Source organism: Ahaetulla prasina, chromosome 2, assembly GCF_028640845.1.
Source record: "Ahaetulla prasina isolate Xishuangbanna chromosome 2, ASM2864084v1, whole genome shotgun sequence".
In the NCBI taxonomy this organism is placed as follows: domain Eukaryota; kingdom Metazoa; phylum Chordata; class Lepidosauria; order Squamata; family Colubridae; genus Ahaetulla; species Ahaetulla prasina.
In genome coordinates this window covers 41,792,967-41,810,083 of record NC_080540.1, presented here as the reverse complement: position 1 = coordinate 41,810,083, position 17,117 = coordinate 41,792,967, and the positions used below count along the sequence as shown (strand labels likewise).

Below are 17,117 nucleotides of genomic sequence, written 5' to 3'. Positions count from 1 at the left end.
TAGTCCTCTTAGGAATGGGGCGAGGTCAATAGTAGACAGTTTTTGATTGAAGATTTTGGGAGTTTGAGAAGAAATCACAGAATCAGGTAGTGTGTTCCAAGCGTTAACAACTCTGTTACAAAAGTCATATTTTCTGCAATCAAGATTGAAGCGGTTAACATTAAGTCTGAATCTATTGTTTGCTCTTGTATTATTGCTATTGAAGCTGAAGTAGTCTTTAACAGGAAGGACATTGCAATAGATGATTCTGTGTGTTACAGGTCATGTCGGAGTCGGTGGAGTTCTAAGTTTTCTCATATTTTCTCTCTCTTTCAAAACATTCTGTGAAATACCTCTGATTGGAGATGTTACTGTAAGGCAGAATAATTGAGTTGGCTTTAGTGTTTCAGGATGTGACCCTATAAGCCCTATAAGTGAAGAGTAGGGTCAGAATTTTATTTATTTATCTGTCAAGCATTTATAAGATAACAGATAAACGTAATTTGAGTGCATGAAAAAGATCAATTCAAGAAGACTGAATTATGACCTTGCAAGCATGGAGGAACATGTAATGAAATTTATTTAAGATCTGAAATGAACTTAAACATAATTTTTTTTAAAAAGGCCAAGATGTATTTATGCTAGTGGGTTAAACATAATTATAATATACAGGAAGTGTATTTCGTACATATCCACCATGCTATTTTCTGTTAGGGTAAACAAAAGTTATAATGTGTCAAAATGATATGTAATTAGTAAAAGTGATTGAAGTAAGATTTAAGAAAAGAAAAGAAAATCTAAACTAGTGGTTAAGGTGCTGGCCTCAGATTGAGGAAGTGAGTTCTAATTTTACTTTAGGCATAAAAAACCAGCTGGGTGACTTTGGATCAATCTCTCTCAGCCCAATGCACCTGTTGAGGGAAAATAGGAGGGAGGAGTATTAGGTACCTTTGCTCCCTTGAGTTATTTATAAATAATAAAGGCACAATTAAAAAAAATATAGTTTATACCAACAGTGTACCCTAGAGCTCTCCTTTACTCTTTCATCCTTGCACATTGTCCTTCCTTCCTTTTCAAGGCAAAGATTTATACGAAGCAGGTGTAAGTTTATTCATATGTAAAGAATGCTTGGAGCTATTGTACAATTTTTCCCTTGGCTTCCAGCTCAACTGGAATAAAGTGTCATTTATCCACCTCTAAGCCAATGAAAAGCTGGCCCTATTAATGACATAACCACCCACCAGCTGGATGGTAATGAAGTGGATAAGGTCGATGTTAGCCTTATAATTTTTTTTTAAAGTTAGGCTGAAATCCATCTGGAAACTATTTCGACATTGTTCTTGGCCTGATCATAACAGTATATAATATCTTCTTTGATCCAGTTTGTTCATGTTGTATCTTGACTAGCTTATCTTGTACAGGTAGTCCTTGACTTACAACCATTCATTTAGTGACTTCATTTAGCAGCACTGTCACATGATCAAAATTTGCACACTTGGCAACTGGCATGTATTTATGGTGGCTGCAGGTCAGGCTCTTTTGCAACCTTCTGACAATTGTCAATGAGGAAGCCAGATTCACTTAAGCATACTACTAAAGTTAGAAAAACTCCAGTGATTTACTTAACAAGTGTGGTAAGAAAGGAAAAGGAGCAAAACTCATTTAACAACTGTCTTGCTTAGCAATGGAAATTTGGTGCTCAATTGTGGTCATAAGTCGAGGACTACCTGTAGACCACGAATACCATGGTATGGTATATATGAATACCAATAGATCTTTCTCTCAAATAAGAGTGCAGGGACATATAGCATAATTTTCTTGCTCTGAATACTGATTTCATAGTCCTTCTCAAGCCTTTAACAATCTAGTAAATGTTTTATAGAAGTTTTGGAAAAGTGCAAAGTTGGAGATACAACTATTCCTTTGAAATGGTTATGTCAGTTTTAAAGATGCAATTACAGAAACTACATATCAATCAACTGTTCCAAAGGGGCAGAATCTATATCAGAAAAATCAGTGAAAAAAATGGAATACAGTTTCTCCTGCAGATCTTAACAATTGGGTCAGTTTATAGGAGAAGGGTGAGTGCTACCTCAAGTAGCTAGATCCTAAGTTTTAAAGTTTCTGAATCGGGTCTAAAAATTAATTGACTACTTGTGAAAACTTTTCAGTAAGGGAGGGGCCTTGTTGACTCTTCAACAGGATCTCTTCAATAACAAACTGATTAGATTCACTCCAGTAGCATACCCCAATTAATATTGCAACATTTTGCTGCAATAAACCCTCTTCAAGGTAGCTTATCTCAGATCACAATGGCTAATTTAGTTGCGAGTAAAGAATGACTCCGCAGCAATTCCAACTAATGCACTGAATGTAAACATATAAAAACACCTCGTGACTAATAATCTGTGAAAATCCATGGACCAATCTATGGAACTGATCTTTCAGAGTGAATTGTCAGAAAACAAATTCTTAGAGGAGCTGGGAACACATTAGTAAACTAGAAAATACAAGGAATGTGTACTAATTGGCCTCTAAAAAGGCAACCTTGAAGTGCCTGGGTTCTCAGTAAATCTTATCAAAATTTCTGTTGCAACATAATTTGTTTCTTTCTCATCTGGATGGTTCTTTCTTGAAGATAATGACAGTAGAAGGGTGGGGAAGTAACTTGAGGTTTGAATATTTATGCTTTCATCACCTTTTATTATACATATGTATGACTTATCACTTTCTGCTCCTTTCTGAAATGTATAGTGCATTCTTTCGTCTGCAGGCCTTCCAATATTCTCTGGAGGGAATTCCTCCAGTGTACACCATTAACAATAAGTACTGCAGTGAGCCTTATTTGCTTTGGGTTCCCTGTTTTGAATCAGCAGGAAACAACCTTTCTAAAACAGACTGAACTAGGAGTAAAACGTTTTATTCAATAATAAGCATCCCTGCCTAGACTGGATTTAATCTGTTGGCTGATTGTCAGTCAACCCATTATAGATCACTCCTAGTAAGGTTAAAGGATAGGAATAACTTTTTTTTTTTTTACAGATTAAGAATTGGAAGGGACCTTGTAGTTCATCTAGTCCAACCCCCCCAAGCAGGACACCCTACACTATTTCTGACAAATGGCAGTTCAGTCTCTTCTTGAAAGTCTCAAGCGATGAAGGTCCCACAACTTCTGAAGGCGAGCTGTTCCATTGGTTGATTGTTCTCAATGTTAGAAAATTTCTCCTTATTTCCAGGTTAAATCTCTCCTTGTTCAGTTTCCATCCATTATTCCTTGTCTGGCCTTCAGGTGCTTTAGAAAATACCTTGACCCCTTCCTCTCTGTGGCAGCCCCTCAAATACTGGAAGGCAGCTATCATGTCTCCCCTGGTCCCCTTCGCTAGACTAGCCATGCTCAGTTCCTGTAACCGTCCTTCATGTGTTTTAGTCTCAGACAAAACTTCAATCTAGAAGCCCTATTCAAAGATGCTCATCTTGCACTTCTTGTCTTTAAAAAGAAGACGGAGCATCTTTGTCTTTTAGTGAGTAATGCCTTATGTGAGAATCTTAATTTCATTAGAAGGAAAGTGATTAGTTTAGCAAGATTGTGGATTCAATAAATATTGAAGAAATCCACATCAATCCTCATTATGGCTAATAGAAAATTTTAGGCTGCCTACTATTTAATCCTAGAGTTTAATCGTTTCAAACTTTGCTTTTGGCGGGAAAAGCACTTATTATTTATTCCATCCCTACTGGTTTTGTTGCAGTATTAGGTCATTTTTTCCGGAGTCCCCATAGATTTTTTGGCTGTCTCTCCCCGCGATATCCCTTAGGTGACGCTCTACCGGCGCCCTGAATTGGTATCTCGTCCCTTTAGGACCTTAACATCAACTTAACGATTATCGTTCCCGTCTTTAAGAGACCAATTCAACACGTCCGGTTCCGATTTGCAAGCGACAAGAACCCAGCCTTAACCGCACCACTAGCGTTTCTTGATATACTTCTTCGATATACATGCTCAATCAGAGCAGCAAGCCCCGCAGTATTGATGTAATGGCTTGCTTTGCGAGACCCGCCGAACCTGACAACCGGAGGTGGCGGCAGTAACCTTCCCCTTTTAACTCTACATCGAACTCCGAGACCCAGCAACAACAAAGCTCTAACCCGCATCCCGCCGGCAAAACAGAACTCTATGGCTTCAGCACGTGGCCGGCAAGGCACTTCCTGTCGTGGTGCATTGTGGGAAGAGAAAAAAAAAAGGCCGGGGGGTTTACAATGGCGGATGGCGAGGAGCCGTAAGTACCACGGCGCCTGCTCGGTTTCCTTCCTTAATCCCTCCCCGCCGTCGCTGCCTGGAACAGGCTCCGGGATGGTGGCGGGGAGCCCCCCCCCTTTTCGCCTCTGCCCCCCCCTCCCATCCCCGCCCGCCTTCCTGGTCGTGGCGGGGGAGCGAGACTATGAGCCTGACCCGGTCGGTGACTGACCCTTCTTTTATTCTCTCTCGTTATAGGGAGAAGAAAAGAAGGAGGCTAGAGGAGCGGCGGCGGCGGCTAGCGGGAGAGAGGCAGAGAGAGATGGGGTCAGTGCGGGGGAGGGCAAGAGGGGGAGCGCTGAAGAGCAAGGAAGAGGCGAGGCGGGCGGGGGGGTGGCTGGGGAGCCGCGGACGCGGGGCTTGCTCGGAAGGGATGCAGGAGCCCGGCTTGCCTTACTTACCATCACCACCACCGCCCGGGCTGTTCCGCAGAGCACGTGGGACTAGCGCCTACGGCACTGAAAAGGTCGGGGCGGCAGCAACAGCAATGTTGTTCATGGCAGGAGGATTTGGGGGTGTTGGTTGGTGGTGGAGGATCTAAACTAGTAATAGTTTTACATATATACATACACACACACATATACATACATATACATATATACACACACACACATGTATGTGTGTATGTATATGTATGTGTGTGTGTGTGTGTATATATATCTATATATTCTGAGGTTTTCGCGGGTGTTTGTATGTAGGTCTTTGATTATTCGGGTTTTTTCCCACGTAAACCAAAGACATATATATGTATGTGTGTGTGTGTGTGTGTGTTTTCTGAGGTTTCCGTGGGTGTTTGTATGTAAACACCTAGCCTGAAGATGCCGAATGGGATTTCGTCGAAACGTCGCCAAGACACTTCCAATTTTACACAGGAGAAAACCCGAATAACCAAAGACCTACATATAAATATAAATATAAATATAAATAAGATAATTCCCAGGTCCTCGTATATATATTCTAAGATCACCCGATATAATTCTCTCCCTCTAATTTTCTACTCTGCTTGCCTTGAAACACAAATTGTAGAAACTATTTTGCAGGATTTGAAGCTGTCATATACATACATACATACATACATACATACATACATACATACATACATGAATATGTCATGGCATATTTGAGTCTTTTCCCATGTAAGGTTGAGAATATCTTGGCGATGTTTCGATGAGGTCTCACTCATCATCTTCAGGCTGCTTCTTTCAGCTTCATGCTAGTGCGAGCAAAGATGATGAGTGAGACCTCGTCGAAACGTCGCCAAGATATTCTCAACCTTACATGGGAAAAGACCCGAATATGCCAAGACCTACATACCTATAACCGTGAAAACCTACAAAAACACACAGACAGACAGACAGACAGACACACACACATATAAATGCGGCATGCATAAGCACACCAGCGTCCCTACCATCCCTGTCCTAATGTTCCCTTTTATTCATATCCATTTCATGTATTCAAATCATGTTTATACTTATATATGTTACCTAATACTTGTGCTTGACAAAATAAATAAATTATATGTGTGTGTGTGTGTGTATGTGTATATATATATATATATATATATATATATATATATATATATATATATATATATATATATATATATATATATATATATATATATATATTTTCCTGAGGTTTCATGGTGTTTGTATATAGGTCTTTGGTAATTGGGTTTTCTCCTCGTAAAATTGGAAGTGTCTTGGCGACGTTTGATGAAGTCTCATTCGTCATCTTCAGGCTTCAGCTTCCCAGAAGCACGGAGCTGAAGCCTGAAGATGACGAATGAGACTTTGTCGAAATGTCGCCAAGACACTTCCAATTTTACGTGGGAGAAAACCCGAATTACCAAAGACATATATATATATCTCTATATATATATCTATATATATATCTATATATATGTCTGTGTATAATCTAATAATATGATTCTAAAAATACGAGTTTCAGGTATACTTGTAAAGAAAGAAACAGACGTTCTGCGAACTCCAGAACTAAAATAATTAAAATTTTATTCTACTAAGCTTTCGTCAGCCATCTGCTGACATCGTCAGATATTAAACTACCATTACAGAGAACTCTGCCTTTATATGTCATTAGTCAATTTGGACATTGTGTGCGTGATAGGCCCTTCCAATTGCCTTCTGCTTAGCTAGGAGGGAGGAAACAGTAGGAATTAAGCCTCCATCAACCAGCATGACAGCAGCAAAAACAACACAGCTAATTACAAGTATAATTATATATACACGGCTTTGAATCCTGCAAAGTAGCTTCTACCTTTTGTGTTTTAAGGCAAGCAGAGTACAGAGGGAGAGAATTATGGGGTGATCTTAGAAAGGTAGTCCTTGGCTTACAATCACAATTGAACCCCAAAATTGATATTGCTGAGTAGGACCTTTGTAAAGTGAGGTCCCCCCCCCTTTGCAACTTTTCTTGCCATATTTGTTAAAGCGAATCACTGTAATATGGTGGTTAAGTGAATCTAGTTTCCCCATAGACTTTGCTTGTCAGAAGGTTGTAAAAAGGTGGATCACTTTTTTGACCTCGCGACACTGCAGCCCTCATAAATGTGAGTCAGTTGTTAAGCATTCCGAATGTAAATCACGTGACGTGGAGATGCTACAGTCATGTGTGAAAAAATAGTCATAACTTGCTTTTTTCATTGCCGTTGTAACTTTGAATGGTCACTAAGTGAACTGTTGTAAATCAAGGACTACCTGTATTCACTGATATAATTAGGTGTTTTTTTTTAAATGAAACTTGTGTGTTATCCAATCCCAACAATTAGGGGTAAATTACACAGGTACAAAATAGAAAACTAGCAAATTAGCAACTTAAAACAAATCAGCAACTGAAGACAAATACATATCTAATGAATGTTTGTGAAAAAGGATAGAATCCCTTTTCCTTAATTTTGGCAGATGTTTGTTCCATCAATATAGGCCACTTCATGGAATTATTGTTAAATATTTCTGCATAAGAAATTGGAAATGATGCCTGATGTATTTCTGCCTATTCTCATTAGGAGTAGAAAATTTGGGTTATTGCTGCATTAAGCTTTGTATAGTATATTGAGCAACTGGCAACAAGTGCAGTTGTTCCAATGCAGGGCTAAAGTCACGTCCAAGGCACATTACTGTCAAATTGAAGAGATTAAACATTGTAATAAGATTGTGGCAAGGGCTGAATTACGGTAAACTATATTTAACATGAAAAGAACTGGTCACAAGTATCTGTTAATCACAGATGTGGATTCCCTTCCTGTGTTGTTCCTTTTCTAATATCCACTTTTCCTGTCATTTTGCCATTTACCATCACCTTTGCCGATTGGTCTTTGTATATGGTTTTAATCATATTTATAAATCTCTCCCCAAAGTCGATCATTTTTAATTGTATTATCATAAATTGCCAGTTCGCGTTATCAAAAGCTTTCTGTGCATATATAAAAAACAGCAACACTATTTGCTTCTTTGAATGTGCTTCATAATATTCCAAAGTGTTTAATATAATCCACATATTGACTCTAATCTGCCTTTTTGGTAAGAAATTATTTTGGTCCATATATATAAACTCATTTAAAAGTTTTTTTCAATCTGTCAGCCATAATTCTTGCAAACATTTTATAATCCGCATTTAAGAGGGATATTGGCCTGTAATTCTTTACTTGTTGTAAATCCGACTCTTCGTTTGGTATCAAGGTTATATATGCCTCCATCCATGAGTCCGGAATCTTGGCTTTTAATAGTAATTCATTAAATACCTGCAGCATCACATTACTAAATACATCTTGTAGGGTTTTATATACCTTTGCTTGTAATCCATCCGGACTTGGTGTTTTCCCATTCTTTGATCTTTTAATTCCCTCCACTAATTCCATCATTGATATTCTTTCTTCTAGCATTTAAAAAAAAAATTCTGGAATCTTGGGTATTTCCGCTTTTTCTAAATATTGTTCTAATTTTTCTTCTGCAACTATCTCTTGTTGATACAGTCCATTATAGTATTTCTCAATTATTCTTTTCTTTTCCTCATTTTTGTAACATACATTTTCATCTTGGTCTAATAATTGACTTGTTAGCTTCTTTTCTTTCTCTTTTTTCATTTTATATGCTAGCCACCGTCCTGGTTTATTTGCATTTTCAAAAAGGTTTTGCTTTTTAGATTTTATTTTGTTTGCCAGCTCTTAATTTTCCATTAAGTTCCACTTGTGTTTTTTCAAGTCCATCAGATTCTTAATCTTTTTATCTTGTGGATTTTTCTGTAACTCCATCTCTAACTTCTTGTACTCCTCCTCTAATTTCTTATGCATTTATCTATTTTGCTTATTCCATTTTCCTAAATATGTCATTGTCAATCCTCTAATATATGCTTTGCTAGTGTCCCACACATTTTGTAGTGATGTATCTTCTTTCCTGTTCTCTTTAAAGAAAAAAGTCAATCTTTTTCCATGTATTGTTGAAAGCTCTTTTCATTTAGTAATTTTTGATTTAATGTCCATCTCATTTTTTTCTTGCGGCCCTTCCATGTCATTGTTATCGGATTGCCCATGTACTTGTTTCTATATCAGTCTTTTGTATTTTAGATATTAATTCTGTTGACATCCACATCATATCTATTCTTGACCAAGACAAGTGTCTATTTGAATAGAATGTGTACTGCTTTTTTGGGGGGTATCTTTGTCTCCAAGCATCTTGCTAGATGAACTTAATTCATCTAGCATTGTAAAAAATGTTTTTGGAAGTGTCTTTCTTAATTTCTTGTTCACTTTTTTGGATTTGTAATCCAATTTTGCTGTTGTTATTGACGGTGATGATAAGTGTGCTGTTAGTTTCTTCATCTTGATCTTTGTTTTCAAACCACAAAATTTGTAATCCAAATACTGAATATAGTTATAATCCACGTTTGTTATCTTAGTGTCCACAAATCTTCAGGTTCTTGTTACCCTAATCCATATAGTTTGAAGGCAATGGTAGAAAATACTAAACAAGATATTACACACACACGCACGCACACATACATACACAAAAAAAAACACAAAAAAGAGGTGTCTACCAAAAAAGAGAGAGAAAGAGAGAGAGAAAAGGAAAAAGAAGGAAAAAGAAAAAAAATCCCCAAAATGGATAATTTAAAAAAGAATGAAGAGGAGAGGAAAAAAAAGAGAAAAAATAAGCACAAAAAATAAAAAAATGATAAAAAAGAAAAATTATCCAAGCATTTAATCCCCAAAATTTCCAATGTTAGGAAAAAATCCCAAAATTCACAGTCATAAATCCAAAAAGGAAAAAATAATAATAAAGCAGTGAGTAATAAAAAATAAGACTAAAACAATAAAATATTTAATCTATTATGCAGCTGGTAGCTTTTTTCTTTTTTCTTACTCCCAACAAGTCACAAGGCATTTATCTTCAAAGTCTATTTCACAGTCAAGTTATTCAAGGTCATTCTTTATTCTTTTACTCCATTGATTTTCCAATATTCCCTTTTACACCACTAGATGGCACTAGATGTCTCTGCCATTCAGTTCCATTAATCATAAGTCTGTTTAGTCCAATGCAGATCTTTCCACTGTAAATTTTAAACTCCAAAGTTCATCCGTATTTAACAAAAATAAAACTCACTCTACCTAATTTGCTTTCCATTTATTTCCAAATCAGTTTTCAGATTTCTTAAAAATTGTCTTTTATTTTCTGGCCACCACTCTTTCACTGCTAGCACCGGAAATGGGGAGGTAGCCAGACATCTGCTTCCTCCCGTTTCACTTTTGCATTCTTCTTCAACTATAACTCTTTTTTTAAAACAGGGAATATAGTAAAAATAGGAGTCTTGTTTTCAAGACAATAACTTCAATCTCACCCAGATGATTTACCTCGCTTTCTTCTTCTCTCTTTGTGCCCGGCCGCTCCAGCTTTGAGACAGCTCCCAATAGCTGTCTTTCCAGTCGCTGAGTCGAAGGCTCTTTACCAGTGCTACAGGGAATTTGTGACTTCCCTGTTCACATCAGCCTGTGCCCCCGTTCTTCACCGTCCCTACGAGATGGCTACGGTCCTCTGCGGACCCCCAAATCGGCTGGAATGTTGATGCTCCTCCGGAGCCCCAAAGTTCGTCATATCGCTGCGGTGCTGGCCAGCCCCCCCCCTCCACAGTTCTTCCTCAGGCAATTACAGTTCTGTGAGAAAGTGTTTACCCCCTTTTGGATTTTCTAAAATGTTTTACTTCTTAGTCACCAAAAATGTCATCTACAGGTATACCTTATTTAGTGACTACCCTGGACAGTGACTGCAGTTACAAGAGTGATGAAATAGTAACTTTGCTACCAATACCTGCATTTATGACCTTTGTAGTGTCTTTCGATGACTGTTCATCATATAGGCAGTACATGTTGTCCTTCGCCTGTCCTATTCTTTGCTCTCCCGAGAAAGGTTTTCTAAACAAGCAATCTGCCTGAGCTGCTTTTCTGCAGCACTTCCCTAAAAAGTGCTAACTGCAAGTTAACAAACTCTGCTCTGTGATCTTAATTGATTAGAACCATCCTCTCTGCTGACTGACATGGACAAGATCCTAATCTGTTTTATACTAAAAGTTTTTATTTGCCTCCCAGGTGGCTGGTGGGGGGGCGGACTGCGCTGGTAGCTGCACCTGTACTAGGCAAACAGCTGGAACTAGCACATTCCTTTTGATGTGCTTACCCATTATGTACCTGCTTACTGAGTTGTAATCTCCCCACTGCCACCACCATGTAAATAGTAATGTCAATCCCCTTTTTTTACTGATTATCACTGCAGGATAATCAGGATGATGATTCCAAAGGGTGGAGGAGTGGGTATTCAATTCAATTCAAATCTTTATTTGAAAATAAAGATTTTTCTTCTTTGTGGGTAAAAGGAAACCATAGTCATGATCAGGTAATTTCCCATTTAGTGACCATTTTGCGTAATGACAACGCTGCCTGTCCCAGTTGTGACTGCTAAATGAGGGCTATTTGTACTAATGTTATGTAGCAGGACCTGAAATAACACTCCTCATAAAATTCCTAAATTGACAACTGGTAACCAATTATAGGAACCGTTTGGTTTCCATTCTTAAGTTGTACAGCAGATAATTGAATCTAAGGGGTTGTTACTTTTTTTTACAGCAGCACATATCCATATTGGATAATATTAAGAAATAAATGAAGCAAACATCTCATTTTACTTCAATTTGTTTATTAAGAAATATGAAACTAACATTAAATGTCAAAAATGTGGAAAATCCAAAAGCAGGAAAAACAGTTTTTCACAGAACTCTTATCTCTTGATTATCCAAGTTCAGATTGGGAAGAAGCCTACTAGGATTGAGTTTCTTCTCCTCTGATAGCTTTCTATATGCAGGGGAGATTCAGGAATATGTGAATTCAACCCCACTCTAAACTGGGTATCGTCCTTCCTACTTCATTAAGAACTATGATTGAATGAGAATTCCATTCACATATTTTAACCACGTTTTTGTAAAGGATACTTGCGTATCAACATTTTACCACATTAAAAAAAAAATCCAAAATCAGGATCTTAAATTTTGCCAAAAAAGTTATCTGCTTTTAAGTAAATGCTAAAATAAGTGATACTCCTGCAGAGATTAAAAAGGGAAGTGTGTCTTTCATGACATTTCATGTTTGCCAGCACATAATGTAAAAAGAAAATAATTAGCATTACGAGCAGTTAACTAATTACAGATGAAGAAAAACTGGACAAAGATAACTCTTGGTATGGTTACTCCCTAAACTTGTGATGTGATATTTTTTTTATTAGCATAATTTTCATACCATCCCAGTTTTATGGCTGCGGGCAGTGTACATGGCATAACAGTAGTCTTGAAATAAAGATTATCACACAAAAAATAAACATACTATTTTGGTTTTTAAAACTAAAAGATACATTTTTGTGGGAAAGGTATATTTGGGTTATATTTCTTGGGGATGAATGATTTTTCAAACACAATCATAAAAAAATATTTAAAATAAAATACAAAATTACATTTAAAAAATAATTTAAAATATTTATTGGCTGCAAAATGTACTATTTCTCAATTTTATAAAATGTGCCCAGTGTTTTGCATTTCAAACATTTTGAGCTTCATGCAGGTTGTTCTGGCCATGTCAGAAGTATTGTGCAGAGCAATGAGGAGATTACAGAAAAAATTCTTTTCTGTGCAAATAAAATTCAACATTTTTTTAATATTCATAGTCTGCACAAGTCTTTTGACTGTATTATTTATTAGATGTGAAAAAACCTATAGGTTTGAACAGCAGATTTAAATTAAAAACTTCCATACATGGGAGAAAATTATTTTCACTGGAATATTGAAAACAGTATTGGACAATTCACTATGTAACAACAAAATATGATTTCAAAGCTATCAAACTTAAGGAGAAAAATTTCTAACTCATATCTCTGATTTCAGATTTAAAGCAAACTTAATTTTGTAAGGCTTAGATGGAACCATTTTGAGCTTGGAATGTTCCAGAATAATCAGAATAACTCATAATAGAATCTATAATTTTATGATTGATAGTAAGTTGGAAATAGATTTTTATGAATTGAAAGCATGTTAAATTTGGAATGTTTCCATACCTTCTGCCAACCTACATTGTTCCCAGCAACTACACTTTCATGTTAATTTTTAACATTATCAAAGACTACTATTTATTTGTTTGATTTATACTCCACCTTTTAATAGATCCAGATGAAAACTTTCACAAATTGCCCTACAGTGAAGCATAGTTAAAAAGTAAACACATAATAGCAATATAATTGAAAATTTTTTAGAGTACATGTCTAAATTTTAATTTATTTAAATTAGGTATTTTAAAAGTATTTGGATTATTTATCAGATTTGAAAATGAATTATTCAAACAATCGATCTTCTTTTGGATTGGATGGCCTATATGCATCTATGTCAAATGCCCTAAGCTTAATTGGTTTTTTTGTAAACAGAATCTGAGTAAGTAGATTTTTGCTTTTTTTGTTCTTTTTCAGTTCAAGTAGTATTTTCATATTTATTCTAGAAAGCAACCAGAACATTCAGTATTTAAGAGTACATAACGTAATACTTAATTTAATTTTAAAAGGATTTTTTTAGTAAATCTACAATAAACAGGTATATGTTAATTGTCCATAATCAACACAGCCAATTTTTCTATAGCTATGTACTTTTATTTCCTTAATATTATCCAATGAAACTGATAATACCCCTAGCTCATTATGACTTGTACAGAGATAAACATATTTCAGCAGATCAAAGGGAAAGGCTAAGCTTGGAGGGATCGTGTATTTTGTCTATTTGTGCGTGTTTTCATACCCTTTTTGCAGCTGAGTTTCTATGTTCTGTGCAGAATGGCTGTTGATGGTGGGTGTGGGGACAATGGAGACTGGGAAGGTCGCTGGAACCATGTCAAGAAGTTCCTCGAGCGATCTGGACCATTCACACACCCTGATTTCGAGCCAGGCACTCAAGTGAGAAACGGTTCTTTTAAATACAAGTATTGTGTTGCAAACTATTGTGAATGCTTCTGTTTGTTATTCAATAATGAAAGATGAGCAAGTCTGCAAACTTCTAAAAATGAACCAACTACTTTTCTAATATTTTTGCAAAATGTAATATGTTAAAAGATCATGTTTAGTATCGAAAATAAGAATAAAATCTTGGGACACTGGGTAGAGAAGTATAGAAGCTGTATTGAAAAGAGTAATATAATATTGAATTTGCTTATTTCAGTTTTGTCATATATATTACCAATTTATAAGTGCAGTTCTTAAAAATCTTGAATTGTTTATCCACTCAAGATACTTAAATGCACATTTAACTGTAGGAAGATGGATAAGTTGAATGAATTTAACACTGAGCCTTTGGCCTTCTGGTTTAAAGAAAAATAGATTGCTATGGGATTGTGTGTTTCCTTCTCCCGACAACCTCATGGCATGTGTGCACACTTGCTGAATGTTTCTGGACATTGAGACTTTTCTCTGCATCTGATCATTTTGATATTGATTAAAATAAATCTGAGAGTACTCGTTAATGTTGTTCCAAACCCTGATTAATGAATGCACATACAATTTAAAGAATATAGTCTGAGAAGAATTCATGCTTATGTCAGTGGGATTCACTGCTGAATATATAAAAGCTTGTGTGTGCCTGTAAAACAAACGAAGTCTTAAAAAGTTATGATATTTATGTAGTTACTTACCAAGCACATCTAAATTATATTAAAGTAACCAAAATATTTTTTACAATCCCCAAGACATGTCACAACTTTTGAACTCCCCAATGTTTGGAAGTTGAAAGTTGAAACATTTGACACGTGTATTTGTACATGCACATACATTAAAAGACATTGCTTTGCCCAGAGAGGGAAGCATTTAAAGACAATTATAATGAGAATTTCATTGTATACATTATACCAAGTAATGCAGGGATATGCAGTCTGATGTTAAATCCATTGAGATTAATTGTATTGCCATTCAATTCTTTGCATTCTGCTTAAATATTTATTGCATGTAGAAGCATCAGTGCAGGATTTTCTGTACTAATTCTATACTGCCAGAAGGCAAATTCTAATCTACAGTGTATTGTACAAGTTTTGGCTTTTTAAGGTATTGTTTAATGCAATCATTTTGGTAAAAGTATTATGTTTTGCTTTCAATAAATTGCTTGTTTTGGTTCTTTACAGCCCCTTGATTTTCTCTTAAATACATGTAAAGTTCTAGTAATTGGAGCTGGAGGATTAGGATGTGAACTCCTGAAAAATCTGGTAATTTTTTAAAAATCTTTTTACATTTTACCTTATTCGCTTTATTTACTATGATAGTTCATTTTGCCTGGTTTCCTCTTGACTTATGCTAGTGGATTACGCCATGTGGTTTGATGTGCATATACATAAAATATAAGAGTTTTCAGGCAATAAGGTTACTACAAATAGCATGCAGAAATTTAAAAAAAATATACAGAATGAATAGATAAAACACATCTATCTGTCAGATTGTTCATATCTATGTAACCCTATAAAAGAAAAATATAAGCATGTTTTTTCAGAGGTTTATTTTATTTTATTTTATTATTTACATTTGTATACCGCCCTTCTCCCGAAGGACTCAGGGCGGTTCACAGCCAAATAAAAATACAATACTATAAATACAAATTAAAAATACAATTAAAAAACTTATTAAAATTGGCCAGGATTAAAATTTGGAACTAAAAACCCATTAAAACCCATTAAAACACTAACCCAGTCCAGCGCAGATGAATAAATAGATTTTAAGCTCGCGGCGAAAGGTTCGGAGGTCCGGAAGTTGACGAAGTCCTGGGGGGAGTTCGTTCCAGAGGGCGGGAGCCCCCACAGAGAAGGCCCTTCCCCTGGGTGTCGCCAGACGACACTGTCGCGCCGATGGCACCCTGAGGAGCCCCTCTCTGTGAGAGCGCACGGGTCGGTGAGAGGTATTCGGTAGCAGCAGGCGGTCCCGTAAGTATCCCGGCCCTATGCCATGGAGCGCTTTAAAGACATTCACCAACACCTTGAAGCGCACCCGGAAGGCCACAGGTAGCCAGTGCAGCCGGCGCAGGATAGGTGTCACTCGGGAGCCACGAGGGGCTCCCTCAATCACCCGCGCCGCTGCATTCTGGACTAACTGTAGCCTCCGGATGCCCCTCAAGGGGAGCCCCATGTAGAGAGAATTGCAGTAGTCCAGGCGAGGCGTCACAAGGCGTGAGTGACTGTGCACAAGGCATCCCGGTCTAGAAAGGGGCGCACTTGGCGCACCAGGCGAACCTGGTGGAAAGCTCTCCTGGAGACGGCCGTCAAATGGTCTTCAAAAGACAGCCATTCATCCAGGAGAACGCCCAAATTGCGCACTCTCTCCATCGGGGCCAATGACTCGCTCCCGACAGTCAGCCGCGGACTCAGCTGGCTGTACCGGGATGCCGGCATCCACAGCCACTCCGTCTTGGAGGGATTGAGCTTGAGCCTGTTCCTCCCCATCCAGACCCGTACGGCCTCCAGACACCGGGACAGCACTTCGATGGCTTCATTGGGGTGGCCCGGTGTGGAAAAGTACAGCTGGGTGTCATCAGCGTACAGCTGGTACCTCACACCGAAGCCACTGATGATCTCACCCAGCGGCTTCATATAGATGTTGAACAGAAGGGGCGAGAGAATCGACCCCTGCGGCACCCCACAAGTGAGGCGCTGCGGGGCCGACCTCTGCCCCCCCGCCAACACCGTCTGCGACCGGTCGGAGAGATAGGAGGAGAACCACCGATAAACAGTGCCTCCCACTCCCAATCCCCCCAACCGGCGCAGCAGGATACCATGGTCGATGGTATCAAAAGCCGCTGAGAGGTCTAATAGGACCAGGGCAGAGGAATAACCCCTATCCCTGGCCCTCCAGAGATCATCCACCAACGCGACCAAAGCCGTCTCAGTGCTGTAACCGGGCCGGAAGCCGGACTGGAACGGGTCCAGATAGACAGTTTCCTCCAGGTGAAGGGGGAACTGATATGCCACCATACTCTCTACAACCTTCGCCGCGAAGCGGAGGTTGGAGACTGGACGATAATTACCGAAAACAGCCGGGTCCAGGGAAGGCTTCTTGAGGAGGGGCCTCACCACCGCCTCTTTCAAGGCGGCCGGAAAGACTCCCTCCAACAAGGAAGCACTCGTAATCCCTGGTAATTTTTTAAAAATCTTTTTACATTTTACCTTATTCGCTTTATTTACTATGATAGTTCATTTTGCCTGGTTTCCTCTTGACTTATGCTAGTGGATTACGCCATGTGGTTTGATGTGCATATACATAAAATATAAGAGTTTTCA

The 17,117-nt window shown here is 37.9% G+C and overlaps 1 protein-coding gene across 5 annotated transcripts in view; it reads left to right on the top strand.

The window, feature by feature from the left end:
* The first annotated feature begins 4,198 nt into the window (after positions 1-4,198).
* The window catches only part of UBA3 (ubiquitin like modifier activating enzyme 3), a 33,926-nt gene continuing 21,007 nt past the window's right edge, over positions 4,199-17,117 (top strand). Inside the window, exons 1-4 of one of the 5 annotated variants that reach the window (XM_058170358.1) lie at positions 4,199-4,256; positions 4,472-4,540; positions 13,644-13,764; positions 14,979-15,059. In XM_058170358.1, the coding sequence (XP_058026341.1) occupies positions 4,237-4,256; positions 4,472-4,540; positions 13,644-13,764; positions 14,979-15,059 (291 nt within the window). In that variant the 5' untranslated portion in view covers positions 4,199-4,236. Of the gene's footprint in view, positions 4,257-4,471; positions 4,541-4,720; positions 4,740-13,620; positions 13,765-14,978; positions 15,060-17,117 lie in introns of those variants that run through there. The other 4 variants (XM_058170355.1, XM_058170354.1, XM_058170356.1 and 1 more) reach the window with 4 other exon arrangements.